At 45.6% G+C, this 15,650-nt stretch overlaps 1 protein-coding gene across 4 annotated transcripts in view; it reads left to right on the plus strand.

Annotated features, from left to right (window-relative positions):
• CD300A (CD300a molecule) overlaps positions 1–5,344 on the plus strand; it is a 36,610-nt gene extending 31,266 nt beyond the window's left edge. For 3 of the 4 annotated variants that reach the window (XM_047833285.1, XM_047833284.1, XM_047833283.1), the window contains one exon: positions 4,768–5,335. In XM_047833285.1, the coding sequence (XP_047689241.1) occupies positions 4,768–4,941 (174 nt within the window). In that variant the 3' untranslated portion in view covers positions 4,942–5,335. Of the gene's footprint in view, positions 1–4,767 lie in introns of all 4 variants that reach the window. The other variant, XM_047833289.1, reaches the window with a different exon arrangement.
• The last annotated feature ends 10,306 nt before the right edge of the window (positions 5,345–15,650 follow it).

Below are 15,650 nucleotides of genomic sequence, written 5' to 3' on the forward strand. Positions count from 1 at the left end.
AAGGAAAAAGAAAGGTGAAGTAAAAGAAAAAAGTCCATAGAGTGCTCAGAAAATTCTAACACTGCAAGAAAGTATATAATGAAAAGTTCTCTTTGGCCTTCCCAGGCTCCAGTATACTAATCTTCCATGAAAGTAACTCTTGTTTTCTATTTATTACATAGCCTTCAGTAAATTTATTGTTATGTTAAAAGTATTTCTTTCTGAAAAGATCACTATTTTCACTGCATATATGTGGGTGACCTTTCCACACTAGCATGTATAAATCTACCTCATTCTGGTTTTTTTTTTAACTTTAAAAAATTTTTTTAAATTTATTTTTGAAGGAGAGAGAGAGAGAGACAGAGCATGAGCCGGGGAGGAGCAGAGAGAGAGGGAGACACAAAATTCGAAGCAGGCTCTAGGCTCTGAGCTGTCAGCACAGAGCCCGACTCAGGGCTCGAACTCACAAACTGTGAGATCATGACCTAAGCCGAAGTCAGACGCTCAACCAACTCATGCCACGCAAGTGCCCCTCATTCTTTTTTGTTTTTACTTTTTATTGATTTGTTTTTTGAGAGAGAGCAAGCATGGGAGAGGCAGAGAGAAAGAAAGAAAAAGAAAGAAAGAAAGAAAGAAAGAAAGAAAGAAAAGAAAGAAAATCCCAAGCAGGCTCCACACTGTCAGCACAGAGCCTGACTTGGGCCTTGATCTCATGAACCGTGAGATCATGACCCGAGCTGAAATCAGGAGTTGGATGCTTAACCAAATGAGACACCCAGGTGCTCCTACCTCATTCTTTTATATACGGTTGCATTGTTTTCATTCATTTAATAAATATTTATTGAACACCTATTATGTGCAGGGGTAGAGGGCATCCTGTACTTCACACCAGAGAGAAAGCAGTGAAGAAGATACATGGTGTCCCTTCCTTCTCTACCTTGTTCCCTAGGAGGGGGTGGACAGATAATAAAAATCACAGCCCAGTCAATCATTGGAGAGGCCTGGCCAGGTGTCTGGAAACAGGTATCCTGTCCTCGCTCAGACTCATGAGAAGTCTGTCTGGAAGGGATGGAGGGGGTCAGACGTCACCCATTCCACAGATGTGAAAACTGAGGTCTGGGGAAGTGAAGGGGCGCACCCTAGTCTACACTGTATGGAGCCTGGATTCAGGACCAGGCTCCAAATAGGCCTGAGTCACCTTCTTCAAGCTGACTTCCTTCACCAGCCAAGTGGGTTTGAGACTAGCCTTACCCACCAGCTACAGCTGCGGGAGGGACAGTGGGATGGGCATTGATTGAGGCATGCCAGCTGTCAACACGGTGCGTGTGCTCACATTACCCAATGTTAGTGGCGACCTGTGATGTCACTTCCCCTCCCTCCCCTGACCACCTGTCCATGGATTCTTTCTGAATGCTTCTTGTAGGCACTTCTCCTTCCTTGTGAATTTCAGGCACAGCACAGCCATTTAACATGCAGGGGGGACACAGCGGTGGGAGGAAAGAAGAATGTGTGTGAGTAGGATGAGGGCTTGGAGTCCTTAACAGTCTTTTCCAGAAACATCACTCTGGTGAATTTGCCCGAGTCTGGTCCTCAGGCTTGCAAATCTAGAACCCAGACTCTATCCAGGCAAGTGGAAAGGCTCAGCTTTATGATACTCAACCCAAGGGACTTATCTGGGGAACATTCCTTCCCAGGGATCTGAATGCCTTCCTGCCCTCCCCCATTTTTCTGATGTCAGCTCACTGGCAGGTTGCCTGAGTGGGCAGAAGGTAGCTCGGGAACGTGGGTGAGAGCAGGTGTCCCTGCACTGGGGGCTCCCCTTCCACAGCCAGGCTGGCTTCCAATGGCCCCCTTGGTCTCTCCCTTCCTCTGGGTCCCATCACCAGATAACCTACTATTGGCTTCCCATTTTTGTCTAGATTAGAGTCTCTCAAACTTGGCACTATTCGATGTTGTTGAGTGATTGCTTTTGAAGATCCAGTTCACATTCTATAAATTCACCCTTTGAAAGTATACAAATCAGTGGTTCTCAGCATACATACAAAGTTGTACAACCACTACCACTATCTAATTTCAGAACATTTTTTTATTCCCAAACAAACTTTGTACCAGGAACCCCACTTTTCCTTCCCTCATCTCTGGTAGCCACTAATTTACCTTCTGTCTTTATAGACTGACCTGTTCTGGACACTGCATACAAATGGAGTATGTCCCCTAGGGGGCAAAATTGTCCCTGGTTGACAGCCTCTTGTTTAGAGGGTCGGTTTGGCTTATCAAGGTTAAGTTAAATCATGACACTCATCCGTCGGTCCTGGAAAACATTCTATGTGTCCTTCTAAACTTCCTCTCTCTGTCTCCCCAGTGCTGAGATATAATTTAAATTACCTTTCCCTTCTCACCAGGAAACAGACTTTTTTTTTTAATGTTTATTTTTGAGAGCGAGCATGAGTGGGAGAGGAGCAGAGAGGGGAACAGAGTGTCTGAAGTGGGGTCCGTACTAACAGCAGACAGCCTGGTGTGGGGCTCGAACTTACGAACGGGGAGATCATGACCTGAGCCAAAGTCAGACACTTAACTGACTGAGTCACCCAGGTGCCCCCCCAAACCAGACTCTTAATTATAGAGAAGGAACTGGAGGGTACCAGAGGGGAGGTGGGTGGTGAGTGGGTGGAACAGGCAATGGGGATTAAGGAGCTCACTTGCGATGAGCACCGGGTGACGTACGAAAGTGGTGAATCACGTGAAACTAATACGACACTGCATGTTAACTAACTGGAATTTATTTATTTATTAAAAAAAATTTTTTTTTACATTTATTTATTTTTGAGAAACAGAGTGAGACAAAGCATGAGCAGGGGAGGGGCAGAGAGAGAAGGAGACACAGACTCCAAAGCAGGCTCCACGCTCTGAGCTGTCAGCACAGAGTCCGACGCGGGGCTCGAACCCACGAACCGCGAGATCATGACCTGAGCTGAAGTCGGACACTCAACCGACTGAGCCACCCAGGCACCCCAACTAACTGGAATTTAAATAAAAGCTTAATAAATTACCTCGTCCTTCTCAGAGACAGACCGCCCTCGTACAAACAGGCACCCCATTTTCTGTCATTTCCCCATTCCCTTATCCTTATTTTGCATCTATTTACTAACTGTTTTAGGTACCAGGGGCTGCCCGCACCCAGGGAATGTGGAAGTAACCGAAACAAACAAAGTTCCTGATTCATAGCTTTCCTCTTCCTCCTTCCACTCGTTGCTACCAATGACAAACATTTGTTGGTGCCTGATGTGCAGAAAGAGGGATCAGGAGTTCTAGAAATTTAAGATGAAAAGTCTGTCAGAAGCCATCACATCTATGCCCTCACTGCACATGGGACATTGGGAGGAAAGGAGGAGGGAGATCAAGGAGACAGTCACATCAGCACCAGGACCAGGATCCACATGTCCTGACCTCACTATAGCGCTCTTTGGCTCCCATTACCCAGGACTGGGGGTGTCTGTCTTGATATGATCACCACCCCCCCCAAGGCTTTCTCAGGGTGCTTGATGAACTCAGCCTTATTAACTGATGTACAATCCAAGGCAGAGTTATTTGTTCCTTTTAAAAAAATTATTATTTTAAAAATTAGTGTTTAAAAATTATTATTCTTTTTGAGTCTAACGGCATTCAAGAGATTTACCCAGAGAGGAAAAACTAGAAAATCTGTACAGTGCCCATCCTGATTTTATTCTCAGATCATCATCTTTTTAGTGGGATGAACTCTGACCCAAACCTGTCCCTCTAGCCTCATGTCCCCTCCTCCTGCCATCAAGAAGCACCCCCTTCCCCGGATAATTCCCCAAGAAGTGCTGGGGAAGGCTCAGAATCCTTCCTCTCCAGCTCCTGCTTCTCCTGATGTATAAAAGGCAGCAAATCCCAACCTCATGTGGATCTTACCCCCAGCAATGTCCAGTAGAACTCTAATGGGAGCCACATGTGTAATTTTAAATTTCCTAGGAGCCATGTTAAAAAAACTTTTTAAAAAGGTGAAATTAATTTCAGTAGTACATTTGATTTAACCTAGTACACTCAAAATATTATCATTTGATGATATGGAGATACTAAAAATTGGTTTTTCATAATAAATCTTCAACGCCAGGTGTATATTTGATGCTTACGGTGCATCTCAGTGCCCACCGGCCACACCGTCACATGCTCAGTAACCACATGCGGCTTGGGGCTACCATATTGGTCTGGTTGCTAATTACCCAGCTCCCAGCCCAGATCCCTTTCCATCTACCTTCTCCTTCCACCCCTCCAGCTGCGTCTTTATTTCATGTATTAAAAAAGGTAACGGTGCCAGAAATGTACAGAGCTGGGTCGAGTTTTGGAAATGCGGCCATGAGCTTTGTCTTGGTGAGTTAATAAGGAGAATGCATCGGATGTTCTACATGTGGCAAGCTTCTTTATTGCACTACCACTTCTGCCTGTGGCCAGCCACCCTTCCTCTCCAAGGCTGTCATTTTCTCTCTTTGTGCCCTAAATAAAAGTCTCAAAGACAACCATTCTGCCCCTGTTTCCTGTTTGAAAATTAGGTTCTGGTTAGCGAGGGATTTTTTTCCCCTTCCCATATTTGCTTTATTAGGATCAGTTTCACTGGTATTCATCTTATCTTTGGAACATGATATCAAATGGTGGGTGGTGGAGACCCATATGATTCTGCGGTAGCCTCTGTGTTACCAACATGGGGAGGGACTGTCAGTTCTTTATAATCCTGGTAATATAATCTACGTTTGTTTGTTTTTTCCCAAGGTTGGTTGGAGCGGGGAGCAAATCACAGCACACCAAGGGCTCACAGCAGGTGCACATCACCAAATGAGACATCGGAAGACACATCCAAAAGTCCTCCACTTCCTGTATAAACTTGAGGACCAGATGTCAGATGACATCTTGTGCTGTCTCTGGCTGCTCTGTCTGAAGGGATGATCACCAGTAGCTGAGCAGGGATGTCACTGAGGCTCAATTAGGTGTCTCTGGCAAAGGATCAGACTAAACTCTACCACCATATACTGGGGACCTCCTAACTGGGGACTCTGGTCTGTGCCTCGTAGAATTTCGGATTCTTCCTGCTCCCAGGCCCACACCAGCAATGCCCCATCTTTCTTCTGCTGATGCCAGGTGAGGATGCCCTGAGGACATACCCTTCCTGGGAACATGGAGGAGAGCTGAGCTAGCTTAAAGGGCCTTAGCACTGAAAGGGCAGTTGTTCCCTCAGAAATCTGGAAAAATTTCAGAGAGAAATTAACAGCTGAATAAAGTATTAATAGTTGTTGTTACCAGGGCCACAATCACCTGGGTTTATCCTTAAAAGTGGGAAAGAGAGGGGGCGCCTGGGTGACTCAGGCAGTTAAGCGTCCGACTTTGGCTCAGGTCATGATCTTGTGGCCCCTGAGTTCAAGTTCCATATCGGGCTCTGTGCTGACAGCTCAGAACCTGGAGCTTGCTTTGGATTCTGTGTTCCCCCTCTCTCTGCCTCTCCCCCACTCATGCTCTGTCTCTCTCTGTCTCTCAAAAATAAATACATGTTTAAAAAAAAAAGCAGGAAAGAGAGGATGGCTAAGGCAAGACTTGAGCTGTGAGAAGTCTGTGCCCTCGAGGAGCCTTCTGTTTGCAAAAAAAAAGGAGTTGCTATTGCCCAAGGGGAAACTGATTTGGGAAACCCAGGAGAGGAGGAAAGAGTCACTTTCCCAAAGCTCAGCTCACAGAGAGCCCAAGGCCTTGAGAAGTGGGTGTGAGATCAGGGAGTTTGTCTTGTTTACATAAACCAAGGCACAGGGATCCAAGAAGATACCAGATGGGCCAGAGAATAGAGTGGGTTCTAGGAAGGTTTCTGTGGCAGACATCTGGATGGCCTCCTACACAACTTCTGTTCCCCCAAGATGGAGCCACCATCTTGTCTGGCTGTCCTCCCCCCTCCCCATGTGAATGAGTGATCGGTTCAAGGTGTCACCTTTGTCTCAACCAGCCAATGAGATGTCATGGGAGAGCTGGTGGTCAGGGCTCCTGGAAGGTTTCTCAGAGCGATCACCCGATTTTCTTTCCCAGAAGCCCTGAGTCTGGGTGTGATCACTGTTTACTTCACACTCTCTGGGGGAGGACCAGCCACACGATGAAGGCAATGCTGAGACCATGATGCAAAGAGTAGGAAGCAACTTGCCTCAGCCAACTCCAAGGGCATCCCCAAAGGCCACACAAAGCAACTAAAACTCCAAAATGAATAGTTACCAGTGAAACCAGAGAGGAAGCTTGTGGCTACTCCCGCCAAGTGCTCTTACAGGGAGGTCAGTGTTCTGGAATGAACTCAGAGTCTGGGGCACAGTAGACTCAGGCCACTGAAAGGGAGGAGCTGTACTTAAGACACGATTTAAGACCAGAATCCCTAAAGGGTCTGCGTCCTCAGGAAAATAGTAGATTAGGAATTACCTGCTTGTGAACAAAGGGAAATGATTCAAACAGTAATAGTAATAATAATTAATGATAACTATAACCTGCTTTTATTGGAGCTTCAAGGAGAAAACGGTATGAACAATCATGATAATATGAATAGCATCCTTTGAGAATTGTAAGCATGAGGCTGGGATTCAAATTTACCCTTCCCACACGTAGGGAAACCCAAAGCAGGAAAACTTAAATTAAAATGATACCCAGCAGAAGCAAACATGAATACTTCCCGGAGGGAAGCCATTCTCAATCCACATTTGGCCACATTAAATTTAGCCAAATGCAAGCTCCCACTATAATATTATTGAGCACAGAAGGAAACAAGCCACCATAAAAGTCAGTAGAACCAACTATAGGTTTAATTCTCTGGAGACTTCTGTTGTTGAGATGATCTGATGAAGAATATAAAGTCTGTTGGATGGGCTTAACAAAAGAAAACATTAAAGGGACGCCTGGGTGGCTCAGTCAGTTGAGTGTCCAACTTCAGTTCAGGTCATGATCTCACAGACCATGAGTTTGAGCCCCGCGTCAGGCTCTGTGCTGACAGCTCAGAGCCTGGAGCCTGCTTCAGATTTTCTGTCTCCCTCTCTCTCTGCCTCTCCCCTGTTTGTGTTCTGTCTCTCAAAAATGAATAAATGTCAAAAAAATTTAAAAAAACATACTGGGGGTGCCTGGGTGGCTCAGTCGGTTAGGCATCTGACTTTGTCTCAGGTCATGATCTCAGGGCTTGTGGGTTCGAGCTCCATGTGGAGCTCTGTGCTGACAGTTCAGAGCCTGGAGCCTGCTTCGGATTCTGTGTCCCTCTCGCTCAGTCCCTCACCCGCTCATGCTCTGTCTGTCTCTCTCTAAGAATAAGTAAAACATTAAAAAATAAATAAATTAACTAATTAAAAAAAACCCATAATGATCATGCTGAACAGCAGATTTGTGACCGAAGGGGACATTGTGATCTGGACAGGTCCCCCAGAAGGCAGGCAGAGACCAGCAGATGACACACAAGTGAGGCTATGAGGTACAGAAGCCACAACGGAAGATCTACTACTATGCGCCTGCTCCAGTGGTTCTCCACTGGGAGGATTTTGCCCTCGGAGAACATTTGACAATGTTGGGAGGCAATTTTTTTTTTTTATTGCTTATTTCTTTTTGAGAGGGGGAGGGGAGAGAGAGAGAATATGAGCAGGGGAGGGGCAGAGAGAAGAAGACAGAGAACCCCAAGCAGGCTCCTCATGGCAGCGCAGATCCTGATGGAGGGCTCGAACTCACGGACTTCTAGATCATGACCTGAGCTGAGATCAAGAGTTGGACACTTAACCAACTGAGCCACCCAGGTGCTTCCATTTGAGAACTTTTTTTAAAAAGCTTCTTTGACGTGTAATTTATAGTAAAATGAAAATCCCTAACTGTAAGTACACAGTTGGACAAGTTTTAGTAAATGGATATAACTGTGAAACTACTACCACACTCATAAGGTGGAAATCTTCCATCACTCTGGAAAGTTCCCTCGTGCCCTTTTGCTGTCAGTCCACACCCCACCTTCAGTCTCTGGCAACCACTGAGCTGCTTTAAAAAATTATAGATTTTTTTGTCTTTTTTTATGTGGGATTCACCTAAAATGTGAATTTTATTTTATTTCTTTATTTTTTAATTAGTTAATTATTTAATTTACACCCAAGTTAGTTAGCATATAGTGCATCAATGATTTCAGGAGTAGATTCCTTAATATCCCTTACGCATTTAGCCCATCCCCCCTCCCAAAACTCCTCCAGCAACCCTCTCTTTGGTCTCTATATTTAAGAGTCTCTTCTGTTTTGTTCCCCTCCCTGTTTTTATATTATTTTTGCTTCCCTTCCCTTATGTTCATCTGTCTTGTATCTTAAATTCTTCATATGAGTGAAGTCATATATTTGTCTTTCACTGACTGACTAATTTCACTTAGCATAATACCCTCCAGTTCCATCCACATAGTTGTAAATGGCAAGATTTCATTTTGATTGCTGAGTAATACTCCATTGTGTATATATATATATATATATATATATATATATATACCACATCTTCTTTATTCATTCATCCATCGATGGACATTTGGGCTCTTTCTGTTCTTTGGCTATTGTTGATAGTGCTGCTATAAACATGGGGGGTGCATGTGTCCCTTTGAAACAGCACACCTGTATCCCGTGGATAAATGCCTAATAGTGCAATTGCTGGGTCGTAGGGTAGCCCTATTTTTAGTTTTTTGAGGAAACTCCATATTGTTTTCCAGAGTGTCTGTACCAGTTTGCATTCCCACCAGCAGGGCAAAAGAGATCCTCTTTCTCCACATCCTCGCCAACGTCCGTTGTTGCCTGAGTTGTTAATGTTAGCCATTCTGACAGGTGTGAGGTGGTATCTCATTGTGGTTTTGATTTGTATTTCCCTGATGATGAGTGATGTTGAGCATTGTTTCATGTGTCAGTTGGCCATCTGGATGTCTTCTTTGGAGAAGTGTCTATTCATGTCTTTTGCCCCTTTCTTCACTGGATTATTTGGTTTTTGGGTGTTGAGTTTGATAAGTTCTTTATAGATTTTGGAGACTAACCTTTTATCTGATATGTCATTTGCAAATATCGTCTCACATTCTGTTGGTTGCCTTTTAGTTTTGCTGATTGTTTCCTTCGCTGTGCAGAAGAGTTTTATTTTGATGAGGTTCCAATAGTTCAGCTTTGCTTTTGTTTCCCTTGACACTGGAGACGTGTTGAGTAAGAAGTTGCTGTGGCTGAGGTCAAAGAGGTTTTTGCCTGCTTTCTCCTCTAGGATTTTGATGGCTTCCTGTCTTACATTAGATCTTTCATCCATCTTGAGTTAATTTTGTGGACGGTGTAAGAAAGTGGCCCAGGTTCATTTTTCTGCATGTTGCTGTCCAGTTTTCCCAGCACCATTTGCTGAAGAGACTGTCTTCATTCCATTGGATATTCTTTCCTGTTTTGTCAAAGATCAGTTGGCCAAACATTTGTGGGTCAATTTCTGGGTTCTGTAATCTGTTCCATTGATCTGAGTGTCTGTTTTTGTGCCAGTACCATACTGTCTTGATGATTACAGCTTTGTAATACAGCTTGAAGTCCGGGATTGCGATGCCTCCTGCTTTTGGTTTTCTTTTTCAAGATGGCTTTGGCTATGCGGGGTCTTTTCTGGTTCTGAATTTTATTTTATTTTTTTAAATGTTTATTTATTCATTTTGAGAGATAGAGAGCACAAGCAGGGAGGGGCAGAGAGAGAGGGAGAGAGAGAATCCCAAGCAGGCTCCATGCTGTCAGCACAGAGCCCAATGTGGGGTTCAGTCCCACAAACATTGAGATCAAAATTTGAGCCGAAATCAAGAGTCAGATGCCTAACTGACTGAGCCACCCAGGTGCCCTAAAATGTGAATTTTAGATGAAACTCACACAAAATAAATTGAACCATTTTCATGTGGCTTTTAGTACATTCACAATGTCATGCAATCACCACATTGATTTTGTTCCAAAATACTTTCATCACAGCAAAAGAAACCCCATACAATGGTCACTCCCCATCCCCCTGTACCCCAGCCCTGGGGAACCACCAGTCTGCTTTCTGTCTCTATTATTGCTTCTTTTTTGCCCCTCCCAGAATTGTATCTGAAGGGAATCATGTAGACTTTGTCTTTTGCACCTGGCTTCTCTCACTTAGCATGACCCTTCCCTGCTCTAGTGCATCTGGTAGGTTGTTTCTTTAAAAACATTTTTTTAACATTTATTTATTTTTGAGAAACAGAGAGAGAGAAAGAGCAGGGGGGGGGGGCAGAGAGAGAGGGGAGAGAGGATCCCAAGCAGGCTGTGGGATGTGAGTGCAGAGCCCGATGCAGGGCTTGAACTCAGGAACCGTGAGATCATGACCTGAGCCGAAATCAAGAGTTGCTTAACCAACTGAGGCACCCTGGTGCCCCAGTTGTGGTTTTTTTTCATTGCTGAGCAAGACTTGTTTATCCTCTCGCCAGGTGAGAGGTGTGTGGCCAGGTTTCTTTGGGATCTGTTTCCTCTGGAGTCCCCCACAGTGTCCCCTGCAGTGTTTCTTGCCTGCTTAGTACACAATACCGGTGTGCAGAGTGTCTGAATGAGATTGAGAGAGTCCGAATGTGCCAGAAGGGAGATGGTACACAAGAGGACTGGTGACCGCGTGTGGCTTCCGGGTCACCTTCCACCAGGCTCTGACTGGGACGACGTCGGGGCCAGGACCAAGGGATGGACCAGAGATTGGCTGAGGGGCCCAGGCCCAGCTTCCCAGGAGGGGTGCCAGCAGTGGCTCAGGGAGCTTCCCTTATCTGCAGCATCTATCACATCACTCTGGGTTGATGGTAGGGCAAGGCTGGATTTGCCCCAGGGGCTAGGTTTCTTTTTCTGTTCTTTTTAATTTATTTTTTATTTTATTTCATTTTTAATTATTTTTAAATGTTTATTTATTTTTGAGAGAGAGAGAGAGAGAGACAGACAGACAGACAGACAGAGTGTGAGCAGGGGAGGGGCAGAGAGAGAGGGAGACACAGAATCCAAAGCAGGCTCCAGGCTCCGAGCTGTGAGCACGGAGCCTGATGCGGGGCTCGAACCCATGAACTGTAAGATCATGACCTGAGCTAAAGTCGGACGCTGAACCAACTGAGCCACCCAGGCGCCCCTCTTGTCCCCTTCTTGTTGCTACCTGCAGAGGTGGATTACATAAGATTCAAGTTCCCAGTTCTGGGTGTGAACTCAGGTGGCTCACTCTGGGCTGGCACCACTGTGCACTTCCACCTGAGGGATCTAGGAGCTTGTCTTTCACTTCGGCTCTGTTGCCACCCAGCTGTGTCTAGTGAGTCATCCAAACCGTTAATTCCTTCTTAAAAAGGAAGAGGCTCTTTCAGTAAAACCCAGGTTTAAACCACATAGTGAATTCCCAGGAGTTAAGCTTTATCTTGGGGACCAACTAGCACAGAAGAATTTATATAATTTTATGTTTTTCAGAAGAATATTTTTAGTTTTATTTTTTATTTTTTAAAATTTACATCCAAGTTAGTTAGCATATGGTGCAACAATGATTTCAGGAGTAGATTCCTTAGTGCCCCTTACCCATTTAGCCCATCTCCCCTCCCACAACCCCTCCAGCAACCCTCAGTTTGTTCTCCATATTTATGAGTCTCTTCTGTTTTGTCCCCCTCCCTGTTCTTATATTATTTTTGTTTCCCTTCCCTTATGTTCATCTGTTCTGTCTCTTAAAGTCCTCATAGGAGTGAAGTCATATGATTTTTGTCTTTCTCTGACTAATTTCACTTAGCATAATACCCTTCAGTTCCATCCATGTAGTTGCAAATGGAAAGATTTCATTCTTTTTGATTGCCGAGTAATACTCCATTGTGTGTGTGTGTGTGTGTGTGTGTGTGTGTGTGTGTGTGTATACACCACATCTTCTTTATCTATTCATCCCTTGATGGACATTTGGGCCCTTTCCATACTTTTGTTATTGATAGTGCTGCCATAAACACGGGGGTGCATGTGTCCCTCTGAAATAGCACACTGTATCCCATGGATAAAGGCCTAGTAGTGCAATTTCTGGGTCGTAGGGTAGTTCTATTTTTAGTTTTTTGAAGAACATCCATACTGTTTTCCAGAAGGGCTGCACCAGCTTGCATTCCCAAGAAGAATTTTTTTTTTAATGTACTTTGCTTTACCTGCCAAACCAGATAAACTCTTTTATGAGTCCCTTTCCAGGTCCTTTCTGGTCTGCTTTCAGGTAATTTAGTGTTATTTTGTGTCCTCTGTGAGGAGCTAGTGTCCTGAGGGAGCTGTCCCATTGCCCAGAACTTCTGGGTCTCCTCTCTCATCTGCCTGGAAAGATGTCTCAAAGAGCCTGAGTGGTCCTGGTTTCTCACTGACTTCCCCAAGCACTTCCAAGAGTGGACTGAGAGCTCTGAGCTAACGCTTGGCCTGCAGGGTGTTCTTTAATCCCCGTGGTCATGATAGCTTTGTGAGACAGGATCTGTGTTCATCCCCATTTTCTAGGTGAGGAAATTGATGGTTAGTGAGAGCAAAAGGTCTGAGATGGCAGGCAAGGAAACAACAGAGCTGGGGTGTGAACTCAGGTCTGTCCAGTTTCAGATGCCATCATGTTAACCATCACCCTATGGTGTCTCCCTCCCCAACTTCCTGTCTTCAGGTATCTGTTATTCATTGTGCCTGAACTAGAGTTGTCTTCCTTCCCTCTTATCCTGGTCAACATTTCTTGGTAACTTGTTAAAACCTGTTGGTAAGCTTCTGGTTCATTCTAAATGCAGCCTCCTCTAGCTTCTTATTTCTTGTTGAAAGTGGCAGACACCGTGAGTGGGTATACCAGATGACTGGCTGATGACACGGATAGTGTTTCTGGTATCCTAGATGATGTGCTGAGGGTTCCAGTGACAGAAGCTTTGGGAATCAGATGCGGTCTGTGTCACCCCTTAGAGCTCCTCATAAAGGTGGAGGGAGACCCAGGAGCCTGGGGGCAAGTGAGGCTAGGTCCCACCCCAGAGGAGGGTCAGGGTCAGCCAGAGGAACGAGGGGCGGCCTCCATAGTTCCTTTAGAATTTGGGACTTACTGGGGCTCCTGGGTGTTTGACTCTCAGTTTCGGTTCAGGTCATGATGTCACAGTTTCGAGGGTTCGAGCCCCACGTCAGGCTCTGTGCTGGTAGCACAGAGCCTGCTTGGGACCCTCTCTTTATCCCTCTCTCTGCCCCTCCCCCACTCATGCTGTCTCTGTCTCTCTCAAAATAAATAAATAAATAAATAAATAAATATTGAAAACAAAAGAGAATAAAACTGCTATAAAAATCCATGTGCATTCCCGCCAGCAATGGACGAGGGTTCCACACCATCACCAGCATTTAGTGTTGTGGATGTTTTGGATTTTGGCTATTCTAGTAGGTGGGTAGCAGTATCTCATTACTGTTTGAATCCCAAGCTGTGCTTTCTAAATCATCTCCAATGGTGGCTGCCAGAGGAGAACCCATGATTTACCTTCTCACCTGAAACCTTTCTATTCAGTGATAAAAAGGGGGCAATTGATATGAGGTCAGGTTCTTGCATTTCAAGCCAAATGTACAGGAGGAGACATCCGGGGGGCTCCCCTCATTCATACAATAGTCAATGTGCCCTGAAAACGGTGCCTGGAGTCAGTAGGTAATTTAGTTGCATTTGTTGAATGTATGAATGAATGAGTGAATGAGTGGATGAATAAACGAGGGCGTGAGGATCAGACCTGGCCCCAGACCCATGTTTTCAGTGGGAACAGTAGCCTTGGCCCTCATTCCCCCAAAGTCATCTCTGCAGCTCCCCACTGCACGGTGGTCCCATCTCTCGGGGACTGAGGCTGACCTCTACCCTCAGGACACCTTCTGTCCTGGCCATGATGAGTTGGCCCCAGTCTTGGGGCTGCACAGATTCAAGGGTGATTCATGACCTCTGTTGGAGCTGGCAGAGCAGGACGTGGGCAGGGAGCTGTAGGTCTGATGTTCCTAAGCTAAGAAAAGATTTGAAGAAAGATGACCAGCAAATTAGGACCTGGGGTGGAGGAATTCAGGGTCCCCTTCCAGCAAGATGAGATGAGACAGTGGTGCCCAGAGGAAGCCCAGCCCCCAGGCCTCTTCGCTGTTAGCCTCCACGGCATGGGTTTAGGAGGAGCCCAGGAGAGCTGTTGGGGCTGAATCTGGATCCCATTCTGGGTGGAGACTTGACTTCCAGACAGCCGGGCTGGGGCGCAGGGGGCACATAAGGAGACCAGCCATGAGGATCTGGAAGCCCAAGGCAGGTGGAACAAGCCAGACCGGTAAGCTGTAGGGAGAGATGCTTCAGAGACCAGGCAGGGAAAGTGCTAGAAACTTCATCCTTTAGCCTCATTGGTTAAGAAAATATCATTCAGGGGACACCTGGGTGGCTTGGTCAGTTAAGCATCTGACTTTGACTCAGGTCATGATCTCATGGTTCGTGAGTTCAAGCTCCACGTCAGGCTCTGTGCTGACAGCTCAGAGCTTGGAGCCTGTTTTGGATTCTCTGTCTCCCTCTCTCTCTGTCCCTCCCCTGCTTGTGCACTCTCTCTCTCTCTCTCAAAAATAAATAAGCATTGAAAAATACTGGGGAAAAAAGGAAGAAAAGAAAACTCCATTCAGGACATATCTGGCATCAAACAGAACAAACCCAATGCCCCAGGTGCTGGCAGGGCCCTTCCCAATGTGGTGTCCTTTCTGGGTGGGGCTGCCACAGCTTCTCCTGCTCTGACCAGCTTCACCCTGCTCTTGGTGAACTTCCTCTGTGGTTGCAAAGCTTCTCAGAAGTACCGACCCTCCAGAGAGAGAGAGAGAGAGAGAAAAAAAAAGAAGTAAGGATCCACGAGAAGGAGACTCATGGGGAAGGAGAAGTTGTGTTTCTTTCTTTTTTTTCTAACATACTTTTAAAATATAGATACATATATATTTTTTAATTTTGTTAAAGTTTATTTATTTTTGAGAGGCAGAGAGAGAATGAGACACAGAATCCGAAGCAGCCTCCAGGCGCTGAGCTGTTAGCACAGAGCCTCACACGGGGTTCGAACTCACGATTCCCAAGATCATGACCCGAGCCAAAGTCAGATGCCTAACCAGACTGAGCCACCCAGGTGCCTCAAAATATATACATTGTTAAGTTTATTTTTTATTCTGAGAGCGAGAGAGGGAGAGGGAGAGGCAGAGAGATAGAGAGAAGAGAGAGAGAGAGAGAGAGAGAGAGAGAGAGAATCCCAAGGAGCTCCACAATGCCAGCAGAGACTGATGCAGGGCTCGAACCCACAAACCATGAGATCATGACCTGAGACTAAATCAAGAGTCAGGCTCTGAACTGTCTGAGCCCCCCAGGTGCCCCAGCCGTGTTTCCTTCTTAGAAGAGCAATGTGTCCCTGTGCTCTCCACTTCTCTGTCTCCGCTAATTCTGGGTTACAACATGTGCTAAAGTGAACACATGAGGAACTGTGCCAGTCTAGAGCTGTTTAAGGGCATGGGGGCTTTGGCACCCGGCTCCTAGTGGAAACACATTTGCTGGAAAATGCTCCCCGGCCCCAGTACCTAATTTATAATTTCTGTCTTTCTCTATACCCTGGACAGTGGGTGTAAGAGACAAGTTTTGCTTGACAGTTTTCATGGGAACCAAAGGGGTTCCCAGAA

Source organism: Prionailurus viverrinus, chromosome E1, assembly GCF_022837055.1.
Source record: "Prionailurus viverrinus isolate Anna chromosome E1, UM_Priviv_1.0, whole genome shotgun sequence".
NCBI lineage: Eukaryota > Metazoa > Chordata > Mammalia > Carnivora > Felidae > Prionailurus > Prionailurus viverrinus.